Source organism: Ictalurus punctatus, chromosome 7, assembly GCF_001660625.3.
Source record: "Ictalurus punctatus breed USDA103 chromosome 7, Coco_2.0, whole genome shotgun sequence".
NCBI classification, from domain to species: domain Eukaryota; kingdom Metazoa; phylum Chordata; class Actinopteri; order Siluriformes; family Ictaluridae; genus Ictalurus; species Ictalurus punctatus.
In genome coordinates, this window is record NC_030422.2 from 23,173,658 (window position 1) to 23,189,354 (window position 15,697).

Consider the following 15,697-nt stretch of genomic DNA (forward strand, 5'->3'; position numbering starts at 1 on the left):
AGGAAACCATGGGGTGAACATACAAGCTCCTCACACACAGGGTGGAGACGGGATTCAAGCCCTTAACCCTGGAGGTGCAAGGCAACGGTACTAACCACTAAACCACCATGCCAACCGTAACTATTACCTTATAAGCTAAGCTATTCTATTATTATTATGTTTTCTAATTATTCTATTTTTATTATAAGCTAAGTGTGTTTATAAAATCGTCCATCTTCCTATACCCTTTTTTGTCATTAGATATGCCAGTGATCATGATGAATTAATGAATGCATATATGTAATCAAATATGATATGCACATATCAAAGAGTTGGAAAATCTGCACTTATGACCACTGGATCAATTGTGAAGTTTAACTAATGCTCAGGTGTTGCTCTATAATAAACTGGAAAATTGTATTTATTGCAGGAAGTTTGACTGTGACATGGAGTCTGGTGGTGGCAAAATTATTTCCCCGGACCAGATCCCAATGGCTGAGCTTTTTGTTGTTGGAGTTTTTAATCCACGTGTATCAGCCATCACTACTCCTGAAATCGCCCAGTCATTCCACGTCCGAAACAGCACCCTATTCCCTACAAATGGCTGCTCAAAATTCCCTATGTGTTATAGCTTTTAGACCTGATGCACAAAATGCCAAACCTCCTCCTCCTCCAGTGCACTGTGTAGTGAACATGGCTCTCCTCCATGCGTGTTCAGCATGAGGTATTTTTGAGCTCTGGTTATTGAGCGTCGATTCATCCAATAGCGGTAAAATTAAATAAAGAATCAAGGCGGCACAACCCTACAGAATATCCATCCAATAAGATTTGGACACGTCATGATTGATACCTCTTTTGACCAATGAGAAGGCGCCTAGGTCGACCCTGAACGTTCTTTGTCCACCTTAACGACGCCATCTTGGTCAACCATATCGTGACACAGGAAGGTTGTAAAGTATTCGGTGCGGTCCAGTTTAATTTCGTGAAGACGTTAGTCTTATGATTTTATTTAAAAAAAAAATTAGTAGAAGAAAGTCGACCGAGTAGAGGAAAAATTAATACACCAGGAAATGGCAACGGGAGCAAACGCAACCCCGCTGGGGAAGCTGCACCCGAGTATCGGCGCTAAACGGGGCTTCGACTCGGGGCCCGGTGCTGGCTTAATGCCTCCGCCGGGGCCTCCGGCCTCTTTCCCGCTCCAAAACTTTCCACAGATGCCGGGTGCTGCTTTCCCAGGATTTCCCGGGGCTGCTGGTTCATTTCCAACCCCACCCATTGTCGGACCGCAGTCTCAGATCGGAGGTAAAGTATAATCTGCGTGGGATACTGTTTAAGTAGCATTAGCTAATTTTGGTGCACGCGCGCGGGGCTTCCGCTCCAGAACGTTCTAAGACTTCAGTTCGAAGGCGCGAGACACCAAGACTACTTTTCCACAAGTTTTTAAAAACCTCTTTAAAACCACATAGTCGACTATTCGTATTATTCGATAATTTACCGAGCCAAAGCCTGGTGTTTGTTCGTCGCGGCTCAGAGACTGCAGTGCAGCCCCACGCTGTAGCACCATGTTCACTTTCTGCACGTACAATTTCATAGAAATTACAGAGAGATCTTTCTTTAAAATATCCGATTGGCCAGATATTTCAGCAAGGACCCACCACTGTGCACTGTGCTTTGCTGATTCAAGGAGGAATGGTATTGTATACGCTGGTCCGAGTGAAGATTTAAAAGGTGTACGTGCAGAGTTCGCCATTTTGTAATTGCGCAATATGTAACATGTACCTTGTACCTTGACGGAAAAAAAACAGAAACTCTCAAAGAACGTGTAATGGTTTTAATGGAAACTGTAATGGTCCCTACTGGTAATTTGTTGCCTCCTGTTGGTGCCATTACTGATTCTTAAATGGTATCTAGTGGATACCCTTCAAGGACCATTAATGGTTTATCAACTGATGGTTTGTATTGGTATTTGTAGTGGAAGCCATTAGACATTCTGTGGTTTGTTTCTGTTCGTTTTTTTCCAACAGGGTGGTTATGAGCAGATGTGTCCCTGGTCCCACCATGATTTTGCAATTTTTGCAATTGCAGAAATTAACGCAAAATCAAGCAAATGCCACAATGTTTGGAGAAGCTTGCAATTTTTCGAAACTAACGCAGATTTGGACCAAGACGCGTCATCACAACGCACATTCAGCCAAAACCCTCGTCGATTCACATGCGTCGAACATGAGTACAGCTAAAAGGTTTACTCACTTACCCACAAACATCACTGCGAAAGACCGTGCAAATACAATTTCGCCGATTCAAATAGTTTTCCGCAAAAGAAAACGGAACAAAAAGCTTCAAGTTGTGTCGCAAATTTTGAAAAAAAAAATTCACAGCACAATAAAGCGTTTTTGGTCGCAACAAAACCGAACATGACAGAAATTCCATACAAACTGGTGTCCCTGTAAGTCGGCTTTGTTTTTGTGCCTATAATGTGTATTTTTCTGATCAAAGTAATCAATGTTGGACTGATCATTCCAGCCCTAGTTACTACCATTGAACATCATATCTACTTAGTTATGCTAACTGATGTACACAATTTTATTGCAGTACTCAAAGGTTATTATAGTGCTAGGTGGAAATCATCTTTACAGAGGCATGTTTATTTTTGTATGTGTTTTCTTGGTTAGACACCCATTAGCCATTTTCAGGTAAAGCATTACCGATCGCAGTCTGTCTTTCATTATGAACAATTTATCAGTGATTTTTCCATCGCTGGATTGGTTTGAGGCTGCTATATGACAAGATAATGTTTGGTAGACTATTATTAGCACAACACCAGGACTCGTGGGGCAGGGAGTTTGGCACTGGAAAAAGTGTATCACCATTACTAGGGTTTTAAACACATCTCGTTGAGAATATTCAGAAACTGATCCTGATGAAAGGCTAGATATACAAGGGTGAAGTTGTACAGCTACAACTTCAGGGGTAAAAAAAAAAAAAAGTGACCTATAAGTGTCTGCAGTAGCACACACTCGGTGGTGGTGCCTTTTCACTGATGAATGGGTTTACATACTACAGAAACTGATGGATACAGGGATACAGTCGGCATCCTGTATCTCTCTGATTCACCTGATCAAACGTAGAAGGAGTGTTGGTACAATATGCGTCTACCACCAGTCTCTCAGTCCTTTCTCTAGTTCTGATGTGTACACGTTTTGGTACGGTGCTGTTCACTGATACCTGAATACCCATCTCTGACAGATATGAGTCTGAAGAAGAGGAAAAAGAGTCGCTGGAGCAGCGAGACCCCTGATCAGAAGACCATTATCCCAGGAATGCCCACTGTCATCCCTCCCGGCCTTTCTCGTGAACAGGAGAGAGCTTATATAGGTAATTATGGTACTTGATTTCTCCTCTGAATGTCTGAGATTGATTAATCTGTCTTGTTGGTGGACACCCTGCAAAGTTTATACTCCCTCTCTACATTCCAACAGCTCCCTTTTAAGTTCATTTCTTTTCAGTACGAGAAGTTATGTGCCCATTGCTTCGTAACAATTTGCACATCATTCAGAGGACGTGGTTGTTGAACTGATTCCGCTACATATTGTTCAGACATTAATGAACATGCATGCCAAAACGCTGCTAGCGTAGTGAGATGCAGTCCAGCTCTACACGTTTGCAGTGGTGTTCTTTAATGTCTGGACATATAGAATACAGGGTCACGTTAAATCGGCCTCAAATTGTGGTAGGGATGTTTTCAAATTGCACAAACTGTGCACTGTGATTGAGTTGTTTGTAATATTGTCCCAGTAATATTACCCACAGTCTCTCTGATGTTGTGAGTTGTCTGGCTGTAGGATATCATTGCTGCTCATGTTAACCATGGAAAAGGTTTTAACTGGAATCTGATTGGCTGCAGAGCAGGCAAAGCGGGGCTAACATGAATTGCAGTCATCTTCATCACCTGTGTGTGTGTGTTTGTGTGTTTGTGCGCTGTGTAATCAGTGTGGTGTCTCCATTTCTGTCAGTTGTATTCCAAACTGCATGTGACTAATCTTATACTCTGTCCCTTCACAAATATTTCCTCAGTCCATTCCACCTAGGTCTGTTAAATTGCATGGGTTTTGCAGCGCAAACCTCTCTGGGCAGGTTAAATCATAATGGCCTAATTATTATTCCAGGTTAACTTTGGTCAGTTTGATGATTTGTTTTACAAACATTGCTGGAAACAATCTAAAATCCAATATGTGAAGCTATAACTATGCAAATGCGTTTAGTTAGATAAATGCATTGAGTTGGATAGATCTTGTTCCTGGTAAGTCACCACTAACGTGGGCCTGTTGATAATGGTACGAGTTAATGACAAGGAATAAAATATGATAGTCGATCCCTCCCAAAGCCCACTTGTATTCCAGGGTGTTAGAAATTGTTCAGATATCTTCACTTGTTTGTTATTTTTGGCACCCGTATTTCTCGTTGTAGTCGAAACACATCATGTACGCTGTATGCAAAACAGAACTTTCCGTTTCTGCGGGCTTGTAGGTTAGCACATGCGCTCTGTCAGTCATCGTCAATTTCCATTAATGACATCAGCAATGTTCACACAGCCTGAGACTTTATCCTCAGCCGAACTTTCTCCCTGTGCTTTTATTTATTTATTTTCTTCTTCTTCTTCTCGGTGACCACGCAAATCTGGTGCGTTCACAATAAAACAGTGAAATGTAAGTGTTGTGATGCAGCATGGATCACTAAACTTCTAGGAATGATTACTTGTCAGTTTTCAGAGAAACTACACTTTCCTCTGGCAGACTTCCTTTTTGTGGCACCACTCGTTGTTCAGAATAACCTGAAATCAATGATTTTAAGCAGCAACAAAGGAAAGTTGTGTGAAACTATAGTAAAGGTGTGTAAATAAGAGTGTGGTGGCATTCAGTGGAAGCCTGCCTCAGTGAACGTTTTCTCATTAAATGTTTTGTGAAATGATTGTGAAATTAAATTGAAACCCTTCCCGCTTTATGTAAATTTTAACTGTCCGTTTTTTTCTTCAGTTGTGTTTAACAAATGTATATACTGCTTCTGCTGCGTGTCTAAGAAACGTTGCTTTCATTACAGGCTCCCTAGGAGCATAGGAGTTATGATTCCTAGTCCAAAGCTGTATGTCTGCTCTTTCCAGATATTAGGAAGGGTTTCAGAATGTTCTATAGCACTGAAAGTCTTATGCATCATATTAATCATATTGTTTCTTTTTACGACTTATTATCAGACTGTGCCACTGAGAAATGAAATGCTCTCTTTGTTTTGGGTGTTTTTTTCTGCTAACCACATTTTTCTCCATCCTTGTTTTTTGTTTTCTTTCCTAACCTGATTTCTTCCAGTCCAACTGCAGATCGAAGACCTGACTCGTAAACTGCGTACAGGAGACCTGGGAATCCCTGTTAATCCTGAGGACAGGTCGGAATAACCATTTAAACCCAACAACAGTAACACCTTCTTTACCTCTTTTTATCTGTCGTCAATTATGAAGCCAAATCTTAAAAGAAAATGGCTCTGTTTTATACAAACTATACATATAAGGAAATAATTCAGTCGTGTCTTTAGAAATGTAGCCATGGTAGTGTTTAAGCAGGTTCTAAATTTGGTAATCATCCAGGTATTATGTTAGGGGATATCATGTCTTTGCTTCTCCTGTATTTATTTATTTATTTATTTATTTATTTATTTATTTGTTTAAGTTAACATGTAGCACTTTAAGAACATTATACTGCTTGGCACTTTTATTATCAATGTATATGTGGTCAAAGTAGTCCCCCACCCCCCACCCCCCACCCCCCCTCAGTTAACCATTTTATCTGGACAGGCAAAGGCATGATGAACGCTTGGCACTTAAGGGTAATTCTGCCCAAAAATCATTTTTGTATTTGTCAGTCTGTGACCTGCTGAGAAAATGGCATTTGACCAGATGAACACCTTCCAGTATATAGAATTATTTTACTTAATTTTTTTCAACCACCAGACATGTTTAATTAGAAAACACAGAAGTAATATTTCTCTATACTGGAAAGCAGTATCATATTAAATTGTCAGCAAGGCAAATATGAAAATGCTGGAGATGTTTTGCTGGCATTCACCTTTAAGCTAAGCGAATAATATTAAAGTAAAGGAAGCATTTCACATTTTGGCATCACAAGTGAACTAAATTCTTTAGATTATCCTTTCTACAGTCATTCACTCTTTCACATTAGAACTAGAATCTTGGCTCGTTTTAATACAAATGGCTTAAATCCCATCAAATGTGTGGGTTTTTTTCTTTCTTTCTTTAATTCTACTTTAAGCCCTGCCCTTAGTAGTTTAGTTCAAGTGAGTACAAATAAATATTTAATTGTATATTATCCTTAAAGTGCACCTATTATGGTTTTGAAATGTGCCTCATTTTGTTTCATACAATAGGTTTACATGCATCCAAGGTCAAAACGCACTTTAATTTTCTCATAATTTACACTGCTTCCCCCCCACCTGTCACAAGCAACTCTTTCAATGATCCGTTCTAAAGGATTCACTCTGAACTCCTCCTTTCAGAGTGCATACCATGCTCTGATTGGTCAGATGTGCCAGTCTTTTGTGATTGGTCTACCGCTTACAAATGCGTGTTGGGAAGGAAACACCCACTACCCTATCAGAGTTTCATCACCGTAATGTCGTTTTTACCTTATCAATTTGAGCCCGTGTCCGATAATGATATGTTGGAAGATCAACCCGAACCACCATTGCAAGCATGACGAGAACAGGACTTTTCTCGGTGGTAAGTTTATATGTAGCTTGGCAATAACGTGAGTTAGCTGGTTAGCAGAGGCCTACCGCTGTGCACTGGCTGTACACATATACAACACAAAACTACGCATTTGGAACACTCGGTAGAAAATATATACATAATTTATTTATCCAGTTTGCAGGTTGTGATCCAGAGGTGCAAGACGGTCCAAATAAAGTGTGTACAGCCCCTCTTTAATAATCATTTCGCAAATCCAGCCTTGAGTTAAGCTAGATTTGAGAAGCAGTCGTCCATGAAATGACGGGAACACAAAGATCGGAGTTGAACTGCTGTGGTAACATTTTAAAATGCATTCTAACCACTGACGCTTTATATCCTCATCCTTTGCGAGTCGATGCAACGTGGTCTTGCTTTTGCAGCGCGGAAAACATCGTCTTCTAGATACGAACCTAACTCTTTTAGGATGCAACCTCAACTGTGGTGTTTGAGGGCGGGTCAAAGTACATGATGTTCGCGAGCAGCCAGTGAAGACCAGAGGCAGAGTTTTTTTTTTGTTTTGTTTTTTTGTTACAAGCCTACGTATGTTAGTACAGAAAGTAAGTCTGGAATTACTGACGACTCCTTTCGGCCGTTTCAGAATTAGTTCCTTCTTCTGGGAGTCAATAACTCCATTTGTCGTGCGATTTTTGAGACTTTGCAGACTTTTTTTTTTCCTCTTCTTTTTACATTCACTAAGAGCAGTATAACTCACTACATGAAAGGTAATATCTGAAAAAGCATAATTGGTGCACGTTAACCACTTGCTGTTTAAAATGTTTATCGGGTTGTTTTTAGTTTTAGATATCTGTATATTTTGCATGCTTCCTTTACTTTAAATAATACAGGGAGAGTAACGTTATTCCAGATTTGAGGTATATTCAGATATCATTAGCAAGAATTTCTATTTTCTTTTCTAGAGTACAGTAGATTTCTACATTTCTATAGGGCAGTAGAATTATTTTTTAATTAAATTCCAATGTTTAATCATAGATGTACTATTTGTACTAGATGATGTGACAGTTTACTGTATTGCTTTTCATGCACAGAATTTGAGCTTAAAATTTGTCTTAATGGAGCACTTAATGTTGGTGGTGGGTGTCTTATATAATGTGCTTCATCAAATGTTTAAAAAAAAAAATCATTAAGGTTTTGGCTGATTCCCACCAGACGAATGGGGTATATATTTGTAATCTTTGATCCATTTAAAAAAAATTTTTTTAAAATGTTTGTCATGTATACATAGTGCAGTTGTATGCATGAAGTTATAGAGATTTGTCGTGTAACTGCTCTAAAGAATAGCTGAAAGAACTGGGTTGTATGAATGTGTGAATAAGAAGAAAATCAGTTGTAGGTGTATGTTTTCCCTTTTTAGTCATTGGTTTGAACGTGTAGTTGAACATTTTAAAATACATATTCATTTTCTGTATTTCAGATTAAGCTCTGCTAAGACAGCCCCTACTAAAATCCGTAGTTTAGTTTTACTGATTTTAAACACTCTCCTCTTCAGTTTTGAATTGCTGACTCTTGTGAAGGTCACTAATGATTTTCCATAAAGGGGATTACACCACGTTGTCCAGGAATTTTCGCAGTATGCCAGATTTCCACCCTGGAAGACCTCTCTTGGAGAACACTGTCCTTCCTGGTGTAACCATAACCCTAATGACAATGATGGCTTGCACATAGTTTGCATAAGCCTTTAATTTTAAAGCTGGAATTTTAATGTTGCTCAAGCACGAGTCTCTCTTTGCTAGCCAGCTATCTCTTCCTGCCATAATCTCTCCAGCATGAACCTAATCCGAAGTTTCCACAGCACGGCCAAAAACAAGGTATGTTTGAGAAGATCCAGGATTTTAGGATCACACCCCCCACTTCCACCACGCCAAAAAAAAAAAAAAATGTTGAGGGTCTTTCAGGTTGCCAGCGCTGGAGTTTGCAAGCCAAATGCGAGAGACTTGAATCTTGGGGGTATTTTTTGTTGATTCACTTTTCTTTTTGCGCTGTCTCTCATGAACCTATTAACGTCGTCTCTCTTTTTTTTTTTGAGACCTCTCTCAAAGGTTTATTGTCTAATCATAATCCATTTTCTCTAACCCAAATTCCCCTCTCGTAACCTTTTTCAAGCACAGAGCTTCATAACGCAGCATAACAGGTTTTCAGCAGCATCCAAGGGTAAGGTAACGATTGCAGCCGAAGCTAGAATGCTCTTCTCAGGAGTGTGAAGTCTACTACACTCATCCAAAGACTTCTCATGCCAGAGCGTCGCCTGCTCCAGTGTGAAGGGGTAGTTCAGTTTCCACAGAGAGACACTGATCCCGAATTGTGTTGGTTGCCCCGTTTGTCCAAAGTGGACATTGATTTCATTTTTTTTTGCCCCTGTTATAGATACAGTAGATAAAATACCTGTTTTGATGTTTGGGTATCCCAACCAGGCTTCATATGCTGCCATCTCTAAAATTGAGAGCATCCTTTATTTCTAATCCTCCTCAATGGTTTTTAAAAAAAAAAAGAAAAAAAAAAAAGAAAAAGAGGTTTTCCCCTTCTCTCTGCCAAACTTTTCCCTATCACTATGCCCTGGTGTGATATGATTCTGGGGCATCCTGTGCACTTCTAAAGTGACCATAAAAAAAACAGCTGAAGATAAATTAGGGTTTTGTTAGGTTTAGGGAAGTGAGTGTTGTTTGCCGTTCCTTTAAAGAATTTTGTTTTTTTAAATTGTGGGTACATTTTTCTGTCTGTGTATTCTCGATTTCCCCAACAGGTCCCCTTCTCCCGAGCCAATCTATAACAGCGAGGGGAAGAGGTTGAACACGCGTGAGTACCGCACCAGAAAAAAACTGGAAGAGGAGAGGCATTCACTCATCACTGAGATGGTTGGGCTGAACCCTGAGTTTAAGCCACCTGCTGACTATAAGTAAGCGTTTCTGACCTCTCAGTTGGTGGTCAAGTTTGATTGTATTATCTTTTGAGCTATTGTCTATTAACCATTACTAATGTTTCAGGCCTCCAGCCACCAGAGTCAGTGATAAAGTGATGATCCCACAGGACGAGTATCCAGAAATCAACTTTGTTGGACTTCTCATTGGGCCACGGTATGTGCCCTCCATACATCACTGGACACTGCTAATGCAGTGAGGGTGTCCAAGACTAAAATTGACCATTGAACCTTGGTCTAGATGAACACTTTGAATTAAGTTAAACAAAACCAAAGGTCTCTGGGTACGTGCAGAGTTAACTTGACTGCCTTTGCATTCCTCCTCTATGGTACACAGTGGCAACACGCTGAAGAACATTGAGAAAGAGTGCTGTGCTAAGATCATGATCCGTGGGAAGGGTTCTGTTAAGGAGGGCAAAGTGGGCCGTAAGGATGGACAGATGCTCCCAGGAGAGGACGAGCCTCTACACGCCTTGGTCACTGCCAACACCATGGAGAACGTCAAGAAGGCCGTAGAGCAGGTCAGTTAGGACTGTAGGACACAATGTCTTTTATAGGCCACCCTACAGTGACATTATTTTTCAATTGTTTGTGAAGCTCGTGGCTGAATTTGCTTTTTGGGTTCTCTCTAGATCCGTAATATCCTGAAGCAGGGTATTGAGACCCCAGAGGATCAGAATGACTTGAGGAAGATGCAGCTGAGGGAGCTGGCTCGACTCAATGGCACTCTGAGAGAGGACGATAACAGGTAACGGTCCTCAAGCTTAATACACCCTAGCCCTAGGTCTACAAGCAAAGTATCATACTCTTGAAAGACAAATCTTATAGTAGAACGAATCTAAATTTTCCCATATGCAATTACAAACCTGTTTATCGGCCTGCTTTGAAATGATTTGACTGTTGAGCATAAGCACAGCCCCTTCTGTGTTTCCTTTTAAAGTTGATCTTCCAAAAACTGTTACAGTCTGAAAGATAGATAGAAGAGTGGATGTTTTCTGAATCGACAGGCAACATGAGTGCAAAAAATGAAGGTTTGGGGTCTGCAACATCCAACCAGCCAGTTCCCTTCCTGTTTAAAAGAGTCGGTCAGAGTCTTGCCTCAGCAGATATTTTGACAGCTACTAGAGTGAGAACTTCAGATGTTCTAAACTGATTTAAAAGGAAATTTGGATTATTGGATGCTTGAACATGTTGAATGTCTTTATTTTCCTGTGGAAATTGTCGGTTACTTCCTTCATTTTTTTTTCTTCTTCTTCTTTCCTTTCTCCCCTTAATTTTTTTTACTGATTGCATTGCAATGTTCAGTACAGATGGAGAATGAGCAGAGGGAAAAAAAATAAGACCTTGATAAACATTTTTTTATAGCAGTAATTTGCTGTAAAACATGTCTTACAGGCATATGAATAGCATTCCAACCTGTTTATGAAATTAACCAAATAATCTGTCTACTAGCACTTTATCCTAACCTTGTTTCCTTCTTCAGGATTCTGCGCCCTTGGCAAAATTCTGAGCCTCGTAGCATTACCAACACTACCCTGTGCACGAAGTGCGGAGGAGCTGGACATATCGCCTCTGACTGCAAGTTTACTAGGTAACAGGCCAGACCTGTGCTTGAATCCCTATTGAAGTGTTTGTTTGCTATATTGCAGTAGTGTGTTCAATTTTGAGAACATCATGTATTCAACCTTGAATCTCATCCCATTGTAGTACTTATACCCAGAGGCAAGGTGATCCACCCCAGTCAGCCCAGGATAAGGCCCGTATGGATAAAGAGTATCTGTCTCTAATGGCCGAACTGGGAGAGGCTCCGGTTCCCGCACCCGGTGGTGGACACAACAACCCATCCAGTGGCCCCCGAGGAACTGGACCTAACAGCAACCAGCCACCTCCAGTGAGTACACCAGGGTTGTTCTGCTCTGTTTCTCCTCCTTTATCTGGATCACAGGTGTTGGATAAGTGTGGATCTGAGCTCTAAAGGACAGTAAATCTATAATAGCAGAAGTGCACACCCACAATTTAAAATTTTGTATGATTTGGTCATTTCTGGTATGACCTGCAAACACCCATCTACCCCACTCATTCCGTATTCCTCCTTACACTCTCCTATTTCTTGTCTAGAACCGTCCTCCCTGGATGAACTCTGGCCATTCAGACAACAGGAACTTCCATGGCATGCATGGCGGTCCAGGTGGTCATGGAGGTCCCCACAATTTCCCTCCACCCATGCCCAACATGGGTGGACCACCCATGCCTCCCAACCCTAATGGCATGCCCCCACCATGGATGCAACCTCCCCCTCCACCCATGGGCCAGGGCCCTTCTCCTCATGGACACCCGATGGGTGAGTTGCAAATCAGTTAAAATACAAACCCTGTAAATGAATGCAGAAAGCAAATTTGTCATTGAACCATACATGGATGGCATTGGAGAATACAAGGCACAAGGTAGTATTTATGAAATGTGGAAGTATTGATTCAAACTTCTAAAATTCTTTTTTCACTTTTATAGGTTTGTTGCCTCCTCCTATGGGCATGATGCCACCGCCCCCACCGCCACCAAACAACCAACCTCCCCCACCCCCATCCGGACCTCTGCCACCTTGGCAACAGCAGGCCCCACCCCCTCCACCTACCAGCAGCATGGCAACTAGTGCCCCGCTGCCATGGCAGCAGAGTAAGTACACACCATAGGCAATGTATTTTATACTAGAGTGTATGGCACTCGATCAACTCAACGCAAGACTCAATTTTTGAGTGTTCAATTGTGTTTGTGTTTTTTTTTTGTCTTTTGTTACAGATACCACTACCACTTCTACCCCAGCTACGGGTAACCTGCCTCCATGGCAGCAACCCCAGCCAGCAGCAAGCTCTGCTGCCCAGCCCCCTCCTCCTATGGGAAACCCCTCCATGGTGCCCCCTCCTCCTGGAGTTCAGCCCCCACTGCCCCCTGGTGCCCCTCCTCCTCCCCCTCCACCACCACCAGGCTCAGCAGGCATGATGTATGCACCCCCTCCACCTCCACCACCCATGGACCCCAACTTTGTTACCATGATGGGAATCCCAGGAATGCCTCCATTTGGGATGCCACCTGCCCCACCTCCCCCACCACCCCAAAATTAAATACCCCCACATCAACCACATACTAAAAGCTGGAGGACAACATGACTTGGTTCTACTTGATTGTTAATACAAGGGGGGGGGGGGGGGGGGGGGGGGGGTAAGGCTGGCATAGTTGACATGTACATTTGCTTAACTTAATTTGTTTCTGATTTTAAAATTGTAGTGTTTGCTCAATTGGTAGATTATTTTTGTTTTTTGATGTGAAGGGAATGGTATGTGTGTTTGCAGGGCTTTTGTTTCATTGGTTGGCCCAAATTTCAGTGCTAAGTGACATTCCAGACCATAGTAATTGAACAGTTATGTTAAGCATCCAATTTTTTTTTCATGCATTACAAAATCAGATAGTTTCCTCTGTAATGAATCCAAAAACATTTGGCATCCAAAAGCTTTCTTTTGTTAATTCATATGTAAAGGAAAAAAAAAGATTGTTGTTTTGAATATTTTTGTAATTATAACTTCAGTTAAATAAAAGTTGAAATGGCTTCACATTTACATAGTAACAGAAACAGGTGGGCAGATTCTTCACGTATGTTGTGCTTTTGCAGTTCCAGGTTTGGTTGTTTATTAGTTTTAGGATTTATTTTAGAATGTCTGTGCATAAAAGACTTGAAGCTACTTCACTCGATTGATGTTAAACAGGAGTTTAACTACATTTGTATTCCTGACTGCTTCTGCAAGAAAACCGTCCCACTCTTGTGCCCCACTTTTCTCACTGTAGTGTCTTTTCGTGAGCTCAACTCAAACAAGTTGAAAGTCTGAGGATTTTGCCTCAAGAAAAGGAATGATTAAGATGCGATGAAATAAACCATTGTATAGGTCTTTTTGCTGGAAATTGCACCTTCACAATGAGTTCCTCCTGCAAAATCATGGAATTGAAACAGTGATTTAAGATGTGTGAACCTTGTCCATTGGGTTTCTTTGAGGTCTTCTGATAGTTGTCTAAATTTGTTTTTGGTCTCCCCCCCCCCCCCAGGGCCCCCCCCACCAGGATTGTTTTTTTTTGCTTTGTTTGTGCAGCTTTCCAGTCCTAAAGTGTGCAACTATTTTTATTGTATGTACAGTACAAAATGGACAAAGTGAATATATGTTAAGTTCCTGTACTCTTAAAATAAAGGGGATTCTACATTTCTATTAAAATAACACCATGGTGATCTCTCTTTTTTAAGGTTGAGGTACAATACGAATAACCTGAAAACATAAAACCAATGAAAAGTGTCATTCCGGTAATCTTCAGTGTCCTGCTTTTTGCCGTGGATCTCAACAGGAATGTGCCTATTATGGTAGTGCTGCTATATAAAGCTCTCCTGTAGCCCATGTGCTCAGACATGTTTACAAAACTGTTTAAACCTCTGTGCTGATGACTTTTTTAAAAAAAATTTTGTATATATTTTTTTTTATTTATTTATTTTATTCTGATGGTGGTGTTTAATAAAGAGTGTCCAGTCTCAGTGGTTTGTAGGGGTTAGTTTTCTGCCACAGGAGAGGCTTCAGTGCAGAAACTGCTTTTTCCAGCTTTTCGGTAACATGAAACAAATATTTCTTAATGTCTTCTTAATTTCAGGACGGAAAAATTTAAGGGGCTGAGAGAACGACTATTTACAGCCATTATAACTGTTCTAGAGCATTAGATAAACTGTTACAAAGTATGAAAAGTTGTTCATTAAAACTTCATTTGTTAGCAAACTGCTGTAGTATAAGAGGAATAAAACACATCAGCATGTGCTGTTAGGAGCATAATCCACTTTAGGGTAGTAATAGAAACTTCCAAACTTTAAAGTGTTATGACTTTTAAACGATTGATTAAAAGTGAAATTTCTTGAAAGTTTGAGCAGTTTAATATCTTTCTGTTCCTGTAAAAACTGCAGTCACTTCATTCACATCGTTTATTTATTTATTATGGTAGTTTCAGTTCTTATTGATGCTTTCTGCCAGGGTTGGCAGGTTGATTCCTGTTTCTAGGACAATCATTGATAAAAACCAACCTCAGTTCACTATGAACCACCCCCAAGCTATAAATAATCATCAGAACCAGTTTTGTTAATGAGTCTTTATTGATCACATACAGTACAGTGAAATTCTCTTCAGATACCCCAGCATGTCAGGAAGCTGGGGTTAGAACACAGGGTCAGCCATGATACAGCACACCTATGGCAGTGCTGGGGCTTGAACCCCCTGACCTTCCAATCAGTAACCCAGAGCCTTAACCACCACCACTGCCCCAGTATTGGCCAAGCTTGTACATACCATTAATTTTTCGCTGGTTTGCAGTGACACACTGTATACCCTAAATATGACAAAGTGACAAAGTGCTTAATACAATGGACATACTTTACAACTAACACTCTGTAGGGCCTATATATACATCACAGCATGAGGTAGGTGCAATAGACAGTAATCAGTGACAGTTTTTTGTGCCCAAGTGTTTAAGCAGTGCACAGAGATAAAGAATATACAGTATTCCCAGGGGTGGGAACCTGTTATCTAAATTATTGCTTGATCAGTAATTATTCTGTGGTGATCACCTCTGAGGAATGTATCTGGGAGGCTGAGAAACTGCCCATAGCACCGAACAGGCTACAGTTAATTATTATTCACCTATAAAATGGTCATATATGGTCGGATTACTAGATAACAATACCACCAAGTGAAAATACTAGCACAAGGTCAGCTGGACGGGGAAGTCTCACTATCTGGCAACTTGCCTGGCAACAGCACGCTCCATACAGTGCACTAACCTAACGGACCTGAGTGTGTGCACGCCTGTACAGCGTAGTGATGAAAATTCCGGCTCTTTTCAGAGAGTCGGATCATTTGACTCGGTTCACCAATAAGAGCCGACTCTTTCATTTCTCAAACGGTTCACTGCCGGGTTTT

General features: G+C 40.9%; 1 protein-coding gene across 1 annotated transcript; it reads left to right on the top strand.

The window, feature by feature from the left end:
* Window positions 1–883: 883 nt before the first annotated feature.
* Window positions 884–13,963, top strand: sf1 (splicing factor 1). The gene is made up of 12 exons (XM_017471529.3): window positions 884–1,281; window positions 3,226–3,354; window positions 5,340–5,415; window positions 9,531–9,683; window positions 9,772–9,861; window positions 10,042–10,225; window positions 10,337–10,452; window positions 11,188–11,295; window positions 11,412–11,595; window positions 11,823–12,045; window positions 12,213–12,377; window positions 12,501–13,963. The coding sequence occupies exons 1-12, from the start codon at window positions 1,050–1,052 to the stop codon at window positions 12,821–12,823; spliced, it is 1,983 nt and encodes a 660-aa protein (XP_017327018.1). The 5' UTR covers window positions 884–1,049; the 3' UTR covers window positions 12,824–13,963.
* Window positions 13,964–15,697: the final 1,734 nt, after the last annotated feature.

Coding starts and splice junctions, on each gene's coding strand:
- sf1 (XM_017471529.3), top strand. CDS start 1,050: ATGGCAACGGGAGCAAACGCAACCCCGCTGGGGAAGCTGCACCCGAGT. Junction 9,684..9,771: donor AAGCCACCTGCTGACTATAA/GTAAGCGTTTCT, acceptor CTAATGTTTCAG/GCCTCCAGCCACCAGAGTCA. Junction 12,046..12,212: donor TCCTCATGGACACCCGATGG/GTGAGTTGCAAA, acceptor TCACTTTTATAG/GTTTGTTGCCTCCTCCTATG.